This window comes from Serinus canaria, chromosome 5 (genome assembly GCF_022539315.1).
Source record: "Serinus canaria isolate serCan28SL12 chromosome 5, serCan2020, whole genome shotgun sequence".
NCBI classification, from domain to species: domain Eukaryota; kingdom Metazoa; phylum Chordata; class Aves; order Passeriformes; family Fringillidae; genus Serinus; species Serinus canaria.
Genome location: NC_066319.1, coordinates 26835945 through 26857549, shown reverse-complemented (window position 1 = coordinate 26857549; position 21605 = coordinate 26835945). Strand labels below are relative to the sequence as shown.

General features: G+C 41.5%; 1 protein-coding gene across 7 annotated transcripts in view; it reads left to right on the top strand.

Moving 5' to 3' along the window:
* The first annotated feature begins 577 nt into the window (after positions 1 to 577).
* Positions 578 to 21605, top strand: part of PAPLN (papilin, proteoglycan like sulfated glycoprotein) — a 49681-nt gene continuing 28653 nt past the window's right edge. For 3 of the 7 annotated variants that reach the window (XM_018907596.3, XM_018907599.3, XM_018907595.3), the window contains exons 1-3: positions 12255 to 12411; positions 12541 to 12603; positions 20850 to 20962. In XM_018907596.3, the coding sequence (XP_018763141.2) occupies positions 12328 to 12411; positions 12541 to 12603; positions 20850 to 20962 (260 nt within the window). In that variant the 5' untranslated portion in view covers positions 12255 to 12327. Of the gene's footprint in view, positions 904 to 1476; positions 1611 to 12252; positions 12412 to 12540; positions 12604 to 20849; positions 20963 to 21605 lie in introns of those variants that run through there. The other 4 variants (XM_018907597.3, XM_030239759.2, XM_018907600.3 and 1 more) reach the window with 4 other exon arrangements.

Genomic DNA, 21605 nt, shown 5'->3' with positions numbered 1-21605 from the left:
AAAATCAATGCGGGGGGGGGGCAGATTTATCTGTTTGCAAAATAAAACAACAGCAACACGTAAGTTGTTATGCAATGTTTTCTCTAGTATCCACATGATTAAAACCACAAGTTTTTCCTTGTAATGCATCCAACTAGATTCCTTTAACAGTTTTTATGTTGTTAATTTGTTCCTTCATGGGAGTTTTCAGGGGGTTTCTGAATTGCATGGCATTTGTTAGAGGAAAAAAATAGAGAAACCTGTGCTGCCATTGTTTTTGGTTAAATTCAGGTCTGTACCTAAATTACTGCTATTTTCAGATTTTAGGGATCTGCTTAACTTTGCCTAGACCCAAATCTAACTGTGAATTGTATTTAAGTTCAAAGTTTCTTTTGTCAAAAGCTTATTTGTGAACTGTGATTCAGGCTGTAGTTTTAAAATAAATGTGAAGTTAAATTTTTTATTTTCAGAGTTAAGAACTTACTGAAAATGAATACTGAAGGGATCTGCGGATAGCTGTCTCTCTTTTGATATGATGCCTACAGCTAAAATAAAACTAGTTACAAAGGGCTCCACCCCTGCAACAACTTCAGGCACAGTTTGGAGCTTGTGTGTGTGCTCACACACAGACTACAGAAGCGATAGAAACAATTCCAAGGCAGGCGTGCCTGTGTGCATGCTTACAGCACTGGCTCCCCAGAGCAAAAGTGAAAACTCTTGAGAAGAAACTGAGAGGCTGAAGGGGTTAAATGAAACACAACTCTGCTTTTCCTGTGCAGTAAGGATTAGTAACCAAACAGAAGCAGGGGAGAAGAGCACTGAAGTGCCACTGTTTCAACAAGAACGATTGGAAAGTGCGTTCTGGAGCTTGAGTGCAGAGCGTCTCCAACTTTTGTGCTCACCTGTCACAGGCACATACAGAAGGTAGGAGCTGACTTCGTGTTCTGAGCTGTCTCCTGATCCCTCTACCTGGATATCTATACTCTATTAGTAATTTCAGTGCTGTTTTGCGCTTTACACTATTTTTCATTTCCCACCTTTTTTTCTTTTCCTTTCAGTTAAAAGAGTACAAGGGAGAGGAGAGACCAGAGTCCTTATGACTGCAGAATTTTATTTCTCAGAAGGGAGGGAAGAAGATGCTACCTTTGGCACGCAGTTAATCCCGGCGGGACTTCCAGCGCTGCTTCTGATGTTGCGGCTGGGGGGAGCAGGAGGTGCCCGGGCAATGCGGGTGTGACAGGAGCGGGCGATGAGAGCCCGCTGGGCACACACACACGCTCCGTTGGCAGGGCTGCGAGGCAAACGCAGCCCGGCTTTTGACGGCAGAAACGGAGCTCTGGCACACGGATGAGAGCCTGTCTGGCTGCCAGGCTCCGGCAGCCCCCGGCTATCAGCCCTGCAGGGCTCCGCTCCTGCTCGGGGGCCGGCAGGTGCTGAGGGCAGGCTACGGCCCCGCAGGGCCCGTGCTGCCCTCAGCTGCGTGAGGGGAGCTGGGAGGAAGGCCCTGCCAAACGGAGCCGCCAGACCTGTCTGTGAAAGGGGACCGCCTCTCCCATCCCTGAGGGAGCCTGAGGCGTGAGGCAGGCCAAGGTGGCAGCTCCAGGGATCCAGGGACCTGTCCTGGCCCGGAGGTAATGGTCAGGAAGCAACGTGGGAGGGCAGTAGGTTTGCCTGGAGCGCTGGGTGTTCCTTGTGGTGGGCGGTCAGGTGGAAGTAGAGGAGCGGGTGATTTGAAACTGAGTTTCAAAGCTTTGATGAAGGAAATGTTAACTTTGGATGGAGTCCCTAGGGCTAGAAATAATAATAGGATACTCGTATTAGTACAGGAGTTTAGGGAGATGGTGTGCTTCTTTAGGTCTCCCTGTAGAGACCTTAAAATGAGTTTATAAATGCCTTTGTTTGTTACTTTGGAAAGTGCAAACCCACGTTTACCCTTTCCACACTGTATCTATGAGGCCTTTCAACGAACGCTCTGTTGTAAACTGGCCTGCAGCTTGCATCTTTTTATCCTGGCTTTCCAGAGATGTACCACACACCTTAACACCAGAGCATTCCCAGTCTCTGCAGCCACGAAAAGCTCTTCTTTCCCAGGTGCAGTGGGAGGACGAGCCAATGTGCTACACAGCCGTGGGTGCATGGGACAGCCTCACTCTGGGCTTCCAGGACACATGCTCCACTCCTACAGGGAGCAAAAGGTGGTGTTTGTGATGAGGAACAAGGGTGGATAAAGTCACCAAGCGTCTTTGATATGGCAACTTAAACTAATATTTGTTCATGTCAGTGAATTAATTGATTGGTAAAAGGAAAAAGAAAATTAAAACAGAGCAAATTTGCTGTCTCTGGAAGTTTTGTGCTTTTTTTTTTTTTTTTTTTTTTTTTTTTTTTCTGTCCAGTGTGAGATAACTGAGACTTCTATTTTGGGTCTATTTTCAGGTTCTTATACAGTGTGAAGTGTCCTGACACCTTTAAGGTTTTTGTTTTTGAAATATTTTTCTCCATGAGTTTAAGCGCTTGATGGCAGTCCAGAAATGCAGGGCTTGGGATAGTTTATTTGTAGCATTTGCCTATTCCAAATCTGGTTGCTGGTAAACAATCCACTCTGAAGGTAGTATTTGATAGAAGATGTGTGATGAGTGAGTGGTTTGAGGTGATTTTCAAGCAAGGATGTAGAACTTTGTTTGCTGGTCTCTGTATATATTTATGTTAAAAAGAATATTAGGCAAAAACCAAAATTGTCTCAATTTTAAGGGAAAGTAGCCACTACTGTGTAAAGAACTTAAGGAATGGGTGATCTCAAATGCTGCTGTTCAATAACTGCAGTAACTTCTCATGCAGATCACTTCCCTTTGGCTTTGGGATAGGGTCTCTCAGATCCAGCTGCTTACCAGCTTGGTAAAGGAGAGTGCAAGTAGATCTCACCTAATCTGGCAGTTTAAGGGATTAAGTGCTTCTCAAATTAGGCACCAAAATTCTTTTGGAGTCTAGGTGAATGGCCATGTCCCGACTTGCTAAAAGGGTTGAGAAAACAGGATAGCAGCTATGTTGTTGCAACTGGTTTTCTTGGTAGCACTTTTTGAGTCAAAGGCGCAAACTTTATTCTTTTTGTTCTGTTAAAATAGGAAACTTGAGAGGAAGCAAAAAAAATCCAAAAAACCAATGTTCCCTGATCTTAATTGTGGACTTGTTCTTCTGACTATGAGGCAAAATACTGTTATGTTCCTCAGGACACGTAGAGCTAGGGCTACTAGAAGACTCTCTGTTTGCTCAGTGGGAACCTTAAACGTTAATATGAGGTTCACCATTTTGTTCATTCATGTATGTACCTATGACTTATTATTCTCAGCAAACAAACAGTTTTTTTTGTAAGAGGATGGGATCTCTGTTTTGTATGAGAACAGCACCTAGAAAAGACAGGAAGCAATTACAGTAGTCCTCACAATTAGCATTACAGGCTCATTATCAGCTGAATGAAGGGGAGATGTTTACCCAGTGGCATATTGATGCTCAGTGAGCACCAGAGGAAATAGGTTGCTTTGCTCTTAGGTCTGTGGGAAGGATGATGCAGAAGTGCTGTGAGCCCTGCAGTGTACCTGGCACAGCTACTGAGCCCAGACAGTGACGGATGATTGCTTGGATTCAGGACAGTCATTTGTAGTTCTGCCCACTGTACAATGGACTTGTCAAAAGGACTTATTTCTCTCAAAATGATGCTCTGCTGGATACAACTTCACAGGCTCATTTTTTAGCACTCCTGGATCTGAACTGTGATTTGTTGTGGTCCAGTATTGTCTTGGACAATGAATAACAAGGGTTGCTAGGTATTTGAGAAGGGACTTTAATTTTAAAGTACTTGAGTGAGTGTCTACTCATATGCATAGCCTATGATCAAATCATTTGTTTATGCTTTCTCACACAGTAAAAAGCTACCTTCCTGACATGCAGATGCAATGTATAGAAAACAAGTGCCATCCACGGATTGTTTATTTCTCTGCCTAGCCCTTAAAGCAGTAATTGGAGGCTCTGGTTTGGGCATCTGTGGGAGAAACCAGCTTCAGAGCAGAGAACCAATTTATTTTTAGATCCCACCGTTGTCATTTCGCTGTGATCACACCGTCGAGCATGTGCTTCCTTTGAGAGCTCTCCAGGCACTGCAGTGTGATCACACCCTCCTATGATCATTTTTTATGAAGTTAATTTTTAGTGACAGATGAAAGATGCCAGGGCCAGTATTCTCAGAGACAGCAGCTCCAATTCCACTAGCACATATTCTCCCTCCTAAGTTTGTTAATCTAAAGTTCTGGTTTAGGTCGTGATTTTGTTCCATTTTTGTTTCTTTTAGTTCACCTCATGTTACTCATCTTTCTCTTGCACAGTAATGCAAGCAAGCCCACAGATTTCTCTGGGGGAATTTCTGCCTCATACCACTGAAGGTGTGTCTGCATCACAGTCTGTAGGGGCAATTCCTTAGGGAAGAGATGTACCTGAACAAGTGTGGTGTGTTTGACATGTTTATATATATATACATATATATATATAGACACACACACACACACACACACACACACACACACACACATATATATATATATATATATATATATATATATCTATATATATACTTATATACATATATATGAATAAGTGAGTTAGCTTTAAATGAAAAATACTATCTTGGCTTCCAGAAACAATATAGAGGCAGCAGCAATCAAAACCCACATGAGGTTCAGGGTAAATAGTCTTGCATTTCCCTGTCTATTATTAGTCCCCCAGCAAATTTATTTAAAGGTTTTACAGGTGTTCCCTGTTCATATATACTACAAGCATACTGTTGAATGTAGTGCTAACATCCTCTCAGTGAACAGAGATGTGAACCTTGCAAAGAGAGGCAGAGAAAAATTTACATGGTTTTAAAATCTCCTCTTAAAAAAACACTCTTTTTTTAATTGTTATTTTTAACCCATTGCACAGCACAGAAATTACTGTATTTATATTTAGGATGGAATAAACTTAAATAAATTTGAAGCAATCTTCTAGAATGAAAATCCTTTATTTTCCTAAAGAATTCTCAAAAATTTGAATTATAAGAGATTAGTGCCAGCTGGGTAACACGCTCAGGTGGGGGTTGGGGAGTGAAGTCCTTCCCACTGTAAATGAAGAGCAGGTTTGAGACCACCTGTGGAAACTGAATAGGCACAAGTCTCTGGGGCCTGATGAGATGCATGCCAGGGTCTGGAGGGAACTGATTGATCTGTTGTCAAGCCACTCTCCATGATATTTGAAAAGTCATGGCAGTCAGGCAAACTCCCCAGTGACTGGAAAAAGGGAAACCTTTTTTCCTGTTTTTAAAAAGAGGGTAAAGGAAGGCCCAGGAAACTAAACACTAGTGAACCTCCCCTCTGTGCCTGGGAAGATCGTGGAGCAGATCCTCCTGGACACAGTGTGGAAACACGCGAGACTAGAAGGTGATGCAAGATAGGCCAGCATGGCTCCACTAAAGAGCAAATCCTGCCTGCCCAACCTGGTGTCCTTCTGTGGTGGAGTGACTGCAGTGGTTGACAAGAGAAGACTGAATAATGTCAGCTACCTAGAATTCTGTAAGGCTTTTGAGGTGGTCCGATATGAAGAACTTGGCAGTTCTCCTGGATGAAAAGCTGGACATGAGCTGTCAGGATGTGCTCACAGCCCAGAACACCAAGCACATGAGCAGCATCCAAGCAGCATAGCCTGCAGGGGAAGGGAGGGGATTCTCCTCTCCTGCCCTTGTGAGACCCCCACCTGGAATAATGTGTCCAGGTCTGGGATCCTCAGCATAAGAAAGACATGGAGCTGCTGGAGTGGGTCCATAGGAGGCCATAAGATGCTCAGAGGGCTGGAACACCTCTTCTATGAAGAAAGGCTGAGAGAGCTGGAGAAGAAAAGGCTCCAGAGAGACCTTATTGCTGCCTTCTGGTATTTAAAGGGGACTTATAAAAAAGATGGTGAGTCACTTTTTATGTCAGCAGGTAATGATAGCACAAGGGGTAATGGTTCTAAACTAAAAGATGGGAGATTTAGACTAGATTTTAGGAGGAAATTATTTATTCATAAAGTGATAAGGCACTAAACAGGTTGTCCAGGAAAACTGGGAATGCCCATCCTTGGAAGTGTTCAAGGCCAGGTCAGATGGGGCTTTGAACAACCCAGTCTAGTGGAGGTGTCCCTGGCCATGGCAGGGAGGTTGAACTAAATGATCTTTAAGGTCCCTTCCAACACAATCCATTCTATTCTTTATAAACAGCACCAGTGCTCAGTGTCGGGTGATATTTCAGGTCAGGCTAAATAACTCATGGAAATGAAGCTTAGGCTGTGACAGGACAGTAGTAAATGTAAAAGATTGTTAGCCATTCCTCTTCAACTATGCTAGTGTTTGGAGTATTATATCCTTGTCATGTATTTTCCATAGGCTGTGTGTGGCTTCTTTTAGCAGTGTCTAAATCAGTCTGTGTGCTTGTCATTATCCCTACATGCTCCCAGATTTAATTAACAGCTAAGCACAGTGAGACTACCAAAATAGAAGGCAGAATCCTATCTTTACTCCTTATAATAAATCTCTTGCTGCAAACCTAATAGTGGGAGGCTAGTTGCATAAAATTTAATCTGAGCTGATATTAATAGGTAGACAGAAAATTGCCCTCCTGAAATACTGTATTAGCTCCTGCAAAGGGCTGGTATAGTGATTACATTTGCTTGGAAGATGGTGCTTCAACTGACCCAAGCCTAAGATACATCATTGTGGATTTTGGAGGGCCAGAACGAGGCAGGTCAGCATCTTCCCCACCCACTGATAGGGTATGGTGTGAGGCCTTACTAGAATCTCTGTGTGTTGACCTTGCTCTTGAGCCTAATGATTTTTCAGCTACTGTTTTGTGTGATTTCAGTATTCAGATGTTGCTGTGGCTTCCCCAGATGTTGCTGAACTTTCCTTTGCTGTAGAAGTCCTCTGTAAAAAATATTGTCAGTTTTTGTCAGCCACATGAAGTGATGGCCCGGTGCAGATTCATGTTAGGAATCAGCCTGAAGGCTGAGTTGAAAGCCACTGATAGAGCAGGTTCGAAGATACTTCTGTGTTACCACTACTCAGTACTCCAGCCAGCTGGTGCTCTGCTGCTGTGCTTGTTAGTAAGCTTTTCTAACTTTTTTTATTTAACAAGGTGTATTTTAAAGGTATTCTAGCTGAAAGTCTGTCTTCCATAATATGCATAGCATGGCTGAAAGTATATCACAGTGGGATTACTTTCTTGATGAGGATTCTTCAACTTCTAACATGCATTTAGAATGAATTATTAAATCTGGACACCAATGGTAAAGACACCACTATAAAACTTATGCTCAGACAACTTGTGTTTTCTTTGTTTTCTCTCCTTTCCCATTAAGCCCTTTCAGCCAGTTCTGTGTTTGCACTCATTTATAAACATTTATCCTTTGCTTTGTATACAAGCAGCTCTTCATGGATGTGGTTCATGGCATGGTCAAGACAAAGGAAATTCAGCATCCTTCTGTTTTAACGGGCACATAGACATTATTTGGCTTATCTGCCCCACCCCAAAGGACACAAGACCCATGATTTTCTTTGAAAACTTGTCCAAAAAAGGATGATTTACTGTGTTTGGGGAAGAAAACAGGCATATTAAGAAGTATCTTGAATGTGATATCATCTGCCTAAAGTGGTGATTTCTCTAGGCTGATGTGGTCCTTGTGCTCTCCTCACTCAGCTCACATCCTTTCCCTATCCTTGAACCCTGTTCCACGGAGACCCCTTGTCTCCCCACCTTCATTTCAGCTTCTTTCTCTGTGTGTATATTTTTAATTCTTCCAGCAAAAACTTAAAAGGTGCTTCTCAGTTGTCAAGGCAAACAAAAGCAAGCTGGAACAAAGATATGCTGGATGGTTTTTAAAGCAAAGCAAAAATCATAATGTCTTTAGAAAATGTAGTGAATCTAAAAGCTCAAAGACTGTGCCCTCAGTCAATGACTCAAAAAATTTCTGTCAGTGAATAACAGGATGATGATATGTTGCCCATTCTGGCTTCCCACCTCCTTCAACCAAATTTCTAAAAATAAAACATCAAAGTGAGATCTGATGTTTTAAAGGGGAGGGAGTGGAGGAAAGGGAAAGAATTTCTGAAAACCTGTAAGTAGTGGGATCCCTGTGGCAACATCTGTTTTTGTGCTGCATGTGCTAAACTTTACAATAAGCCATTTCTGTTGATTTGCAGCAGGTAAATATTTATTGCCAGGCTGGCCAACCTCTATTTCAGAAGCTGTGCATGCAAAGGCAGCTTCTGTGTGAGGGTTACTGCAAAGGAAATGATAGATCCACACTGGATAATTCAAATTCCCAAAAGGGAGATGAAATTACTTGTAAGGACCTGCCAAAGTCAGTAATGCTGGGTGGCTTTGCCACTTACCTGCATGTCCAGCTAAATCTCATCTAGATTACACAAGCAGGAACCCTGAAGGGGTCTTTTTGCCTTCTGCCTATGAACCACTCCTAGAACAATCTCCGACCCACACATGTAATATGGCCAAAGATGATTTAGAAATGTGGCTCACATGCCAAAGAAGGCTGATCTGTCTTGTGTGCTAAACAGAGAATAACACTGGCTGTCCAATTATTTTCAAAAAGAATAGAGAAAACCTGACAAATGTGCGAGCAATGGAACTCATAAAACTTGTTTTATTCTGACTTTGTGATCAGATTCTGTAGTGCCTAAACAGTTTAAGTTGTTGCTTACACAAGGCTAAGTTATTCATAACATTACTTTTAAGTTTGGATTTCCTTCCTGTTGAAAAGAAAAAGTCATCGTCTAAATAGATTAAAAGTTCAACACATCTCTTCATCCTGGTCCAGTATCTTTTCCCTCAAAATGTAACTTTATTGCTTTTGAGACCCTGAAATTAGACAACTGATTCAAAGTTATTTTTTCATATATACACAGGCAATGTAGGTCTTGTTTCCCCAAGAACATGGATTTTACAAAGTTTTTTGAAAAAGTGGCCAAGTTTAAGCAATTTTATTTGTGCATTGGAAGGCAGGATTTACACACATAAAGTAAATATAGGACTCATTAAAACTGTCCTTGATTCTAAAACATACTCCTGGTCTTCATGAAGAATTGACTGATCTTGCTAAGCCTGCCTGGCCCTGGATAAGAGTTTCAAAACAAAATATTTTTACAGCAGCTCACTGCTGGCTCCACTAAAGAGAAGTTTCCAAGTCTGCCCATCTGTCTTTTCTAGAACTTCTGTTTGTAGAGGCAGAAGCTTCTTTCCTCAGTGGGTTCAGTGTTAAGCCCTGAAATAAGGGTGCTTGTCCCAGTTTCCAGTGGTAGTGGAGTTCTTGTGTTCCGTTCAGTTAGGAAATTCCAGCTATCTCCTCTATGCTCCTCTCACCCTCCTGTTTTGGAATAGAAGGTGTCCGAGCTGTTAAAGTTAGATCCCAGTTTGAATTTCTCCAATGTTTGGAGAAGCTTGGGTCAGTATCTCCTAGAGAAAACAGTCCAGAGCTCAACTCTGAAGCTGATTCTTTTCCACCAAGCTCACAGATGGCTGGAACCACTCCTCATTTCAAGCCTTTTATCCATCTCACTTGAGCACTTAATGCCAGATGTGACTGCCTAGACAATTTGAATATCTTCTGGTGTATGGGCAGAGGTTGCAGCTGGGCACACCTCTATTTCTGGTTAAAGATTCTGTTTGTTCCTTTCTTGTTGTGAACTCATAAACCCTCTCCCTGAGATAACTTCATATTTTAGCACTATGGCAGGAATTCCTCCTTGTGAGCTTTCCAGCAGCTGTTCCATAGCTTGAGCATAAAGTCACCATTTCCCCTCAGGCTCTGCTGCTGTTTCTGGGTGGAGGAGGGGTGGAGATGCTGTTCTAGTACACAGTGGGAAAAGGGAGCTGGGGAGGGTTGAAGAACACTGGGGAAGGGCAGGAGGCTCAGGGAGCAGCAGCTGCCGTTGCTACAAGTGAAAGAACTGCCAAACACTGTCCTTTTCATTCCTTCCCCCGCATACCCAGCCTGCAGTGAGAAGAATGGCGAGCAAGCAGAATAAACATGTGCTGCTGTACTCCAGGTCCTACAAGGAGTTAAAGGGCCTTTAAATCCAGAAACAGAACTTGACCCTTTCTTTAAGGTTTCAGACAGATTCTTCAGTCCCATCTGTTGTGGGTGAAACTAAGGTGAAAGGAATCAATGCTGAATCCTTCATCCGAGGAAGCTTTTAAAATAACAAGTTTGTTGATGCTCAGTAATCAAATGCAGGATCTTTTTTCCAGTGGGGAATTTCACAAGATACAGACGGTCCTGCTCTTCCTTCTGCTGATCCTTCCTGGAATCTCTTGACCAGTTTAATAGGTCTGGATCGTCTAAATATTTTAATGCTAAATTTGGGACATATGATAGCAATTTCCATGCAAGTGCAATGGCACAAAAGTACAAACAAGCACCAGAGCTTTAACCTCTCACTGCTTTGGTGCACGGGGTTGCCCCATACATTGAGTTCTGCTTGTCTTCTCAGAGAATCTTTTTCTGCTGCCTGGCTAAAAACATATTAAGATACTAACTACCTGGAGAAAGGAAGAACTGCTAGCCATGGTAACCTGCTCCTCTAGTCTCTTCTCTAGGAGCCTCATGTGGTTTGGTCCCAGATCCCTACCTGCCTCTTAGCTCAGATGGTAGAAAGAGCTAAGCAGACAGTTCGTTAGCAGCAGAACAAGGATTTGATTTTCAAGGCCATATCTGTGGACCTGAGGGGTGGCTAGAAATGGCATATGTGAGGGAGGAGTGCTGGGAAAAAGATGATTTTTTTTCCCCCCTCCTGGTAGTAGGAATAGGAGCTGATCTCAAATATTTACCTCTGATGGCAACACCATTCAAGGAAGATGCTGCTTTCACAGTGCCTTTTCCTAGTGCTGTGGGCATTCAGGAGGACTTTGCTGCTTGTGTACACAGATCTTGTGGCAAAAGGGTCTCTTTCTTGCCTGTGCTTCCCTTGAGAAAGGACAGGATGCTTGGTACGGTTGTGACAGAGATCCAGTTTGATCTGGTCTTTGGCCTCTGCAGCACAGAAAGCATTCTTTACTTATTCTGGAAGGTATCCCCAGGTTGTTTCTTCCTTTATTTGAATAGGAAGAGTAGTAGTAGAACCTGCTGGTGATGGAGGATAAAGAATCTTCCCTTTCCTAAGAATGCCTAAACCAAAATTAATGATAGTCTTTTCATATTAAAAGCTCCTATATCTTAATTTTCTTATGAATCTTATGACTGCCACTCAGTATTTAGAGAGAGAAGTTTATCAGTGTTTGCTTTCCCAATTCCACTTTCCCTGCTCATTATTATTTTGCACACAGACAGGTGCAACTGATTTTTTTGGTAGCTTTTACATCTGAAAGAGAAAGTATTTAGAAACAAGGTTTTTATTCTCAGCATGGTAAATGTTGGGAGTGTTAAAATCCATGGTGTATACGGACTTGGAGAGCTGAATAAAATCTGTTCATTGAGGCCTAAGACTATAAGAAAAATGGCTGCCCATCATAAAGTAACCTGAAATACTCAAATACCAGATCAACTAAATTTCATTTTTGGGTATTTCTTGGTTCTGATGTCATATCCTCATGCAACAATGATTTTATATCAATGTTATCATTGTTAATAGAGATAAACATTATGTATTTTATCTGGATTTAATAGGCCAGGCTAAAGGAGCTATATATGAAATTTTAATATTAATACAAATATTGTTATGAGGACTGATTAAATAAACATTTCTTCCTTGATGCTTTTGTGTACCTTGAAAGAAAATTTCTCCTTTTACCTTTCCTTTTCCAAGTTAGAAAGAAGCCAAAACTAGATAAATCTGTGCTAGGAATCTCTAGTCTGTCTTTTTTTTTTTTTTTTCCTGGACTTAACTGGTTACAAGGTCATGAGAAAATGGTGATGGTGGTCCCAAATGTGGATAACACCCCAAATTTAGAAACTGTTGTGTGCTGCCATACCAGCCTACATGACCTGATCTCCTTTCCAGCTCTGCAGACGGGATGTAACTGCTCATGGTGGAATCTAGCTATAGCTGTCCATAATGAATTATTGGATTTTAAACAAGCACAACCACACAAGATGAATGGAGGGTACAGAAATGTTAACTGTGGAATTTTTTACCTTGGGTTGGTTGAAGTCATTGCAATCCTCAAGTGTTTTATCAGGTGTATACATAAAGGGGTGGGAGGGCAGACATGCAACAGCATGCACCTTCTACTGTGCCTGGGGATGGTGTTCTCATAATACCAGAGGAAAGTTCAGGGAATTATGCTCTCACTAATTACATCTTGGTTTCTGTGCAGGGTGTTTTCAATCCTTGCAGATGCCTTCACCTATCCAGGGAGTTTAGTGGTAAAACTGCTTTTCTTCTTTCCCCTTACTTTTACTTCCAGCTCCATTTTTACTTCATGATATTGTAGCTTTTCCACAAAACAGCAAAGAAGCAAGCAATCCTGATGAGTAATTTTTCTGTTCCCACAGGCAGAGATGAAGAACCTGTTCCTTCTGCTCATGCTAGCAGCAACATCATCTTCTGCATTTTCAGTAAGTAAATGCTCTTCTGAGCACTATTACAAGAAATGAAAGATATTTCTGTTAAGAACTGTCAACATCTGTAACTCAAGTCCTTTGTAGAAAGTACTTCTGAAAGAGCTAATAGGTTCAAGTCATCAGGCCTATTATGGCACATCTTATGAAAAGTCTAACATGGCAATTAAATGATAGAATTCTGGTAGTGCCTTTGGTTCTAAGGATGTTATCTGCAAACCAGTATTTGCTGTCTTCTGCTTCAAAGCTAGAGAGAGTTATCACTTGAAATAAAGAGAATGGATTTTAGGTTAGTTCATTATTCTCTTTTCTTCAGTCTTAGAAGTATTAGCCATGTGGTTCAGCTTTGCTGGGAGAGGTTACTTTATGTTAAGCCAATGTGATAGTATCAGAAGAAGAATGCAGCTATTACAAACTGGGATTTCTGTTTCTTTCTGAGTGAGAAGCAGGATCTTTCTGAAGTAAATGCAGCTTGAAAATAGTTTGCCTGACTTGAAGTTAAACTTTATTAGTGAGTTGGTCATCTAAGGTAAAAGATGACCTGCAGAATAGAGTGGAAGTATTAACAAAGGAAGACATTACATGTTTGTTAGGTGTAAAGGAAAAGAGAGTGGGGGAAAAAAGAGGCAATTATCACCTGGAGTAAGTGTTTTGCTTTCTAGGCCACCTTTGAAGATCAGTGATGAGAGACCAGAAATCAAGCGGAGTTTAGTTGTCATATTTTCTCTTACAGATGAAAATATGCTTAAATGAGTGCCTGCTGTCTCACATCTAATTAAATCATACTATTTGTTAGAAGAACTAAAAATTAAATGCATTCTATTCAGTTCATCTGTTCACCTGCCTGACTCCAATTTGGAGATATTGGTGATTTTTTTTTTGAAGGGATATCACTGAAATACCCTGAGACTGGGAAGGCTGACATTTCTCAGTAGCATTAGACTCTACCCTCTGCATGCAATCAATAGTTCCTCTTGAAGCCATGCTGAGTGAAAGGAGAAATTTTGCTTGGCCACCACTTAAGTTCACTATGTCAGTTTCCCTGACGTACTGGATCTGTCCAAGTCATACATTTCCTCTGAACACTGTTTCTTTATATGGATCTGCATTTCTATGTTGAAATGCCAGTTTTTAATTTATTCTGAATAACTCAACGTTGTTATAGTTTAAAGTGCTAATCTATTGGATAAATTTTAGATGCCTTACCCAGCTTTAACAAAGGGCAGAAGGTGCACAAGGACATAAAAGTGAAGGTCATACAGAAACAGTAAAAATTAATGTGAGGGCAGAGAAAGAAGAGATTTTACTGTTATTCCTATGGAGGGAAAGGGAGAAAACATGAACAAGAATAATTTTACCAGGTAGAACCAGTTTGTTTTGCCCTATAACCTGTCTACAGCTATGTCACAAACATGTTTCTAGAAAAAAAATTAGAAGATAAACAAATACAATTTCCCCCAATATACTTCCAGTTCATGAACCCTTCGAGCTTGAGATGTCTCCGTCTCTCTTCCCTGAATTTGGTCAATGCTCCTTGAAGCCATAATACCAAGATCCTGCTCTTGAGAGCTAAATATCAGCTATCATGTAATGATTTATTAATATTAATTAATAATTAATAAATAGTAGCAATTTGGGATAGGATTTGTGTTTCCCCTGTGTGTCACTTAAGTTGCCTACATTAAATCTCCACTGTCATTTTAGTGATAAATTGCTAATACTATAATGCTCTCCCATAGTTCTTTGCAGTAAGTCTCTGGTTTTCTGCTGTCCTTTATTACCCAATATTACCCTCATCATCTGCTTTCATTGCTTCTCTGGTTTTGGCATAGCTAATAAATGTGTTGAGGCATTCTGGTTCCTTATGGAATTCTGCCGCTAATGTCAGTTCTTGCAGTGGATGGAGATTCTATTCCTGCTTTTGTCTTTGGACCACCTGCTCATCATCCATTGAAGAACTGTCCTTCTGATTGCTTAACTTCCTTCAAAGCTTTAGGTGAAGGATTTTTTGGAAGTGTTTTGCTAAATCTGAGTGTATCTGGCAGGTTACCTTTGTTGACATGTTTGTGAATTGAAGAACTGCAACATTCTTATAAGAATTTGCCTTTTAAAGTCCTGTTTACTTTTCCCCAAACATCCTGTATTTATGCAGGTGCCTGCTAGCTCTGTTCTTTGTTATAACTTCTATTAATTTATCAGCTGATGTCAGTTTTACGCTCTGTGAATGTTTAGTTCCATGAGTTCCCCTGGGATCATTTTGTAAACTGGTGTCAGATTTTCCACTTTCCAATAATCACATGTTGAAGTGGATTTAGCTGAGAGGGTTGTCTGCTAGCTAGTTTGTAACAGTTTATCCATTTCAACCTTGAATTCCTGTTAGGCCCCTTGGATAAACAACTTCTAGTGACTTCATACTGCGTGTTTTGTCCACTTTTCCAAACAAGTTTGGGGTCATAAAGTTTACTCACAATCATCCTCTTTGTAGAGTTTTCTGAATGTGCTCCATTTCCTCCACAATGATTCCAAGAATTAATTTGACTTTTCTGCAATGGCTGTATCTTTTTAGAGTTCTTTAAATTCCCTCCTCATCTCCAGGCCACCCAGAGTTCCTGGAAACCTTTCCATTTCTGAAAAGGAACTGGTACCTGATCTGCCCACTGCCCCATGGGGCAGCACATCCCTGGCTGTGCAGTGCACCAGGCATGCACCATGTCTCCTCCAGCTGACAGAAAATCAGTGGGTGTGGAAGGAGCTAGCTGTAGGGCGGGACAGCCCAGAGAGAGGTAGCACAGTGAGTAGAGCTGAAGAGTTGAACAGGGAACATGGAAAAGAGCTGGGAACCATGAGGGAGAGAGTTCAGTGATGTAGGGAGAATCTGAAGTGTTTTGAGAAAAGGAATGTATCGGGGAACTGCTGGATTTTACTGGATTTGTTAGAGGGGATATGCTAACGAGCCATGGCTAGGGTGAGAGTGGAATGAAAGGAGATGTACACAGTGAGTGTAAACCACAAGCCATTAAAGCTAACAAAGCCTGGTTTTTTTTCCTCATCTTCGTAAAGCAGCTTGTCTTAATAAGATACTCACTTCTTCTGTACCACTTTGTATTTTGCTTCCTGCTGTCACCATCTTGTTCACTTCCATTCTTGTTTTTCTAGTTCTACTCAAATACAATTCTTTGATTGCTTATTCATTATTCATAGAAATGGTACTTGGCATTATTCACCTTCAAAGCTCTTTGCAAGCCTGCTGTGTCTGAGCCAAGATCAATGGTTAAGACAGAATGATAAAAAAAATGCTTTGCTGATGTGGTTTGGATTCATTAGCCCATTTTTGGTAGCATTTTTGGCTAATATCCTAGCTGGTTGCAGATGGAGCCATCTTGAAAATGCATATTGGCATAGCAGCAGATATCTAAATTATAAACATGTAACACATACTGAATGTTTTCAGCTGCCTTTCATTTAAGTTTCAGGGTTGGATACCACATGTCATGCAGTGCTTAGCTGTGTGAAAATACATTATTGGTGGTCATCATTGTAGTACTGGGTAATTCTTCTGGATATAGAAAGGAGAAGGAAATGGTTTATGTACCAAAGAGCACATGGTCTAAGGACACAGTCCATGTAGGTTATTTTTGTTAGGACCCTGAGGGCACTACTAGGCTTTACAGGCCCTGACTGGACTCCCCACACCTAGCCCACTGCCCAGAACACCCTTGTAGGCTCCTGGGACTGCTGGTTCCTGCCCCAGTGAGGACCTGCACAACTCTGCCTGGCCAGCCATGGACCCTGATGAGTCAGGCCCACCTGCAGTCCCAACTCCCAGCTTGGTTTCAGGTGGAGGTGACCAATTCCCAGGGCTGGGGCTGCTCCCTGGTTCACTGTGTTGCCCTGGGAGAGCCTCCCACTACTGGCCCACAGGGAGCAGCCAACCTTTGGGGCACCTTGACACTTTTCTTTCTTTTTCCCTTTCCGTTATAAACTTTTCTCTGAGCGATTAACTTCTCCCTAAGCACTTATTATTCAATGTTAACAAAGCTGCATTTTTTCACTGGAGACTACTTGCCAAGACTTTGGTAATGAAACCATTACAGAAATTATAGTGGTGATAATTTGCTTTTGTAAAGTATTTGGTTTTCATCCTTCTTTCCTACATGTTTCCTAAATTATGCTACAGTTTAGGGTGTGTCAAAATAAACATTAACCATATTTTAGAAACTATAAACACCAGAAAGTAGATATTTATCAAATAAAATGATTCAGTGTTATTTCAAAAATACCAAGAAAGATTCAAGAGAGAGAGTCTGGTTTGACTGTAGTTTTAAGCCATGGAAGCACTACATAACTATAACACCACATTACTCATTTTATCATTGTGAGCAATATCTGTTTTCAGTGGGTAACAGGTGGACAGGGCCTTGTTGTCAGCCTCTATTTCTCACCACGTCCTCCCTGTCGGCGCTGAGCTTTGTTTCTGATTCCAATGGAACCTAGTAAGCAAGTGAAACAGCCCCAGAAGTCACAGTAATGACATTTCAGTGTCCAAAATGATGCTTCAGTTGCATCTCAGTGGGCCAAAGCTGTGCAACCCTCTGGGCTAAAAGCAAGCAGTGACCTTGTACGAAACCTCTCAGGCACAGCGTGGCTATCAGTACCCACGTGCTTTGAACAGCGACTGCTGGGGTGGTGCAACAGGATGTTTTGTTCCAGCTTGTCAGTCTGGAAAAGCAGCACCAAAAAACCCCCCACAAAATAATTCAGGGTGACTATCTCTGAGTCCCGAAAGTGTCCAAGGAGTAAGGGGTAAGAACTTACCTGGGTTTTAGGTTGCTTGGATGTGTGACTGCAGAACTTCACTGCCCACTTGGGACTGTACAGGAAATTGATGTTTTCTTTGATAGCTTGCTGGTATTTGAGTTCCAGCAAGGCACTAGGAAATTGTTCCCACTGAATCACTTCTCCACAGTTGGTGATATGAACTTTGTGGATCACTGCATGCCTGAAATGCATTTGTCTGAATTTCTCTTTCCTCTTCCCATGCATAGTTTCCTATCCATCACATCAAACTGACTGTAAAGTCTTTCAAGGACCCCTTTTAAAGTCCTTGAAAGGACTACATAGTGCCAGTATTCTGTCTTTCTGAGTCAAGTCCCATTCATAGCTTCTCTTCCAGTGCATGTTTCATACACAAAAATAAACATTACATGATATATAAAAAGCTATCTTGGACACTTTTCCAGAATTCTGTTGTTTGCCTGTGATGCATATTGGAATTGTCTTTGCAGATGAGGTCTGGAGGTCTATTGACTCAGAGGCATAGCTCTTCACTTGCTGATGATATCAGATACAGTTGGCCTGGTAACAGCAGATGCTGCAACTACATCAGCAGTTCGTCTGTCTAGGAACTGATGAAAGCACTGCAGTGTTCATAAAGATGAAATCCCTGGTCTTCTACGCTTGTATACCACAGCAGCCTGTGTGTGAATGAGCCCTGAGAGCCCACAGTGCCAGGGTCATGGGCAATATCAATATTCCCAGAAAGGAAGCATTGCTGGTGTCTCAACTGGTGATAAAACTGGACAGAGCAGTTAGGCATTAACTGACTGCTCTTTGGGGAGTTTTTAGAGGTCACGAAAGATGGTTGTATGCATTTTCTCACTCTCTTGAAACATTAAAATATATATTTTATGCAGATAAAGAAACTAAATTCTTGTATGAATGTCAGGCTGAAGCAAGAGAAGAAGGGAACCAAATGAATTTGTAACAGTGATGAAGACTGTAGATTTTTCATTCTGAAATCCATGAGGGAATGGAATTTAGTTGTCCTAGCTGACATGAGATAAAAGCATTTCGGAGTCTGAAGAGAGCAGAAAGAGGTTTTTGGAACAGAAACTGGCTGAGAGCATCTAAAAATGTCCTGTTATCAGGTTATATAATAATCTATTTATTATTTATTATAAACATGCAGCTTTATCTTTGTCTGCCTACACATGTGCAGTTACTGAAGTAATGAGGACCGTACACAGATTTCCAAATATGGGAGTTGGGCCCCTATTAAAAATCTTTCTTTGACACTGTACAGCTTTGGGAGGATTCTTTTGTATGATGCTCCTTTTGGGGTGTGCATAAATGGAGTGATACTGAGAAAAATGATTGTTCCTGCACTCTGTGGATTCATAAGCCTTACAACAAAGAGTCCCTGCAGATTTTACTCTCTATAGAAGGAATAAATAATGCTAGTTCTGTAGGAGGGATACTGGAATATTTATCAGGGTGGTGTGTGTGTCAAGGAAGGGCTTTCTATCCTAATTGCCTTCCAGTAATCTGACTTTCAAATGCTCTTCCTTTGGATTTTTATCTACATGTTTCCTTCTCCCTTATGCTGACTGAAAGGTCCCTTGTTTCCAGGGTGAGCTAACACCGCACCTAAATCAGTCAGTTAATACAGAGGAATAAGACTGCAGAGAAAGAGTGGTAGCATATTTTTTTTTTTCGAGGGTGAGGGAGGAGGTATTACAGGGGGAGGAATTAGGTGTCTGAAAGAAAAACTCAGGAAAATAAGATTGCTGAAAAAGCCTTGCTGAAAGCTAAAACACTATTGTTGGGATTATGCCCAGAAAGTGAAATGAGAATGCAGAAGACAAACAGTGGGCTGCATATCTGGAGTGAAAGAGTGGGAGAAGGGTTTGGCACAGGATCAGGGAGATGTTGACTTGGCCAAAAAGAGGTATGTAGAAGTGGCTGTAACTTGGGCAGTGCCACTGAACAAGCAGGGTGAAGACAGTTAGTCTGAACCAGAGGTATTTGAAAAAACTGCACGGGACTTGTGTGAAGAAAAGTAAGTAGCTGGGCTAGGAAGAAAGTGGTTCACATTAGAGAAATACATGTAATAATTTGGGGTGACTCTACAGCTAGATAGTTGTGGGTAATTTGGTAGTAAATGCATAGATATGGTTGCCTAATATTTCTGACTGTTGCTCTGCCAGCAGCAGGGAATTATTTCCTTAAAAGAGGGTGAAGTAAAGAAGCAAGACTAACTTGGACATACAGTAAGGCAGAGAGTGTGTGTGGAAAACTATAAAACCTGTCTAAATGACAAGGGAGGATGAATCCATCTTCCATTAATGCATCTTGCCTGAGTTGGACTCACTGGATGATTTATTAGACTAGCTCCTATTTCTAGCAGAGGTTTGCGTGTGGAGGTAAGTTAGATCACATCACAATAATATTTTACCTTTTTTTTCTCTGCCTGCCCACTCCTCACTACCGCAAATGTCTCAGTGCCCAAATGGCCTGCACTACCTTCTCAGTGGTACAATTGTATACATAAACTGCCCTACAGTTTGCAGCTACCCAGCAAACCCTGTTTTTACAGTGTCACTCACCAGCTAATCCTGCACTTACCTTCTTTTTTCAAGCAGAATTAATCCCTCTGCATCTTGCAAATATTACTTTTTTCCTTAAGATATTGCCATTCTTCCTACTAACCACACATTTCCTGCTGTATGTGGATCCCATCAGCTGCAGAAGGCCTTTTTTTCAGAAAATGTGTTATTTCATACATTTCCAATACGATGTATTGTGGTTGGTTCCATCACACTTGTAAATTTTTGTCTATATTATCATGGTTATTTCTCTTAATGTCAGCATCTGACTTTGTAAATACAAAATTATTAAGCATTTTGCTAATGATGGCCCAGACCTTGACATTGTCATTGGACACAGTTGGGTAAGGGGAATAAAGCTCCGTATATGGAATTCTGTTGCAGTAAAAAGTGTGTTCTGGGCCATTTCTTTCTGCTTCCTTTACTTCTCTTAAGTATTGGACTTAGAGCCAAGGATGTGGGTTTAAGTGACTCTGTTGATCTGGTGTAGAGTGGCAGTGCTCAGAGTCCCTGTAATAATGATTTGCTGTTGCTGCCTTGCTGAGAGGAAGATATCTTCTTTTAGATCGTTATTCAAAAGTGCTGAAATTCTATGAATAGGCAAACAGTAGCAGTTAAGAGAGATTATGAAGCTGGATGTGCTATATGGCTTCAGCAAGTTAATACTCCTAGATACTAGAGACCTGATCTTTCTGATATAGTACTGTGTGCCACTTTTCATGTTAGGAATACAGCACAGCAAGACAGCCTTTTTTTGCAAGGGAACACATAGGATCTCTGCTTTGTTTTTTTTTTTTTTTTTTTTTTCCCTGTATTGCCATGTCTTTTTGCTATGTCTGTGGGGTTTTTTATTTCCAGGGCCGCCGGATGAAAAGGCAGAATGTCTGGGGGAGCTGGGGTGAATGGAGCCAATGCAGTCGGAGCTGTGGCGGTGGAGTCAGCTTTCGGCAGCGGCGCTGCTATTCCCAAAGGTGAGGGCTAACCTCTTTTTTTTTCTTTCTTTCTTTCTTTCTTTTCTTTAAATGTGTTGTACTGTTACTGAGCTCCGGCAGTTATGTTCCAATATACATCCAGAAGAAAAAAGACTTAGTGCCTGATCCCAGGGGAATGAATCCACTTTGAGATGAAGTCTTGTCACTGCTGTTTTGAGTAGTGCCCTCTTCAACACATGCTTGCTTTGGCTCCTTTGATGGAGCACAGCAGTTTCTCTGTGAGATCTGAGGCTGTGCGATCAGGGGATTGGCATGGTAGCAGCTGCTCAATCAGGTCTAGTGTGGCAAGCCCTGAGGGAGATGGAGAACAGGCCAGAGCAGTTGGTTTCTCTCCTGAGAGCTGGTGACAGTGCTGAGGTTTCCTCAGGTTTATGATTCCCAGGATGGTAAATTGCCCCAGAAGAAATGGAAGAGTGAATTTGGCTCAAGCGGTGTTAGCACTGTGCCACCTCATTTGCAGCTGGGTTAGTTGCATCCTAATGAGGATGATGACTGGTACTGCACCTGTTGGGAATGATAGACCTTAGAGATCCTGTTGTGGATGAAAACAAAGAAAAGGAGGGAAAAAAAAGCCAGACTCTCAATAATATCTGAAAAAAACAGCCTCTCTCTGTTTAGAGAA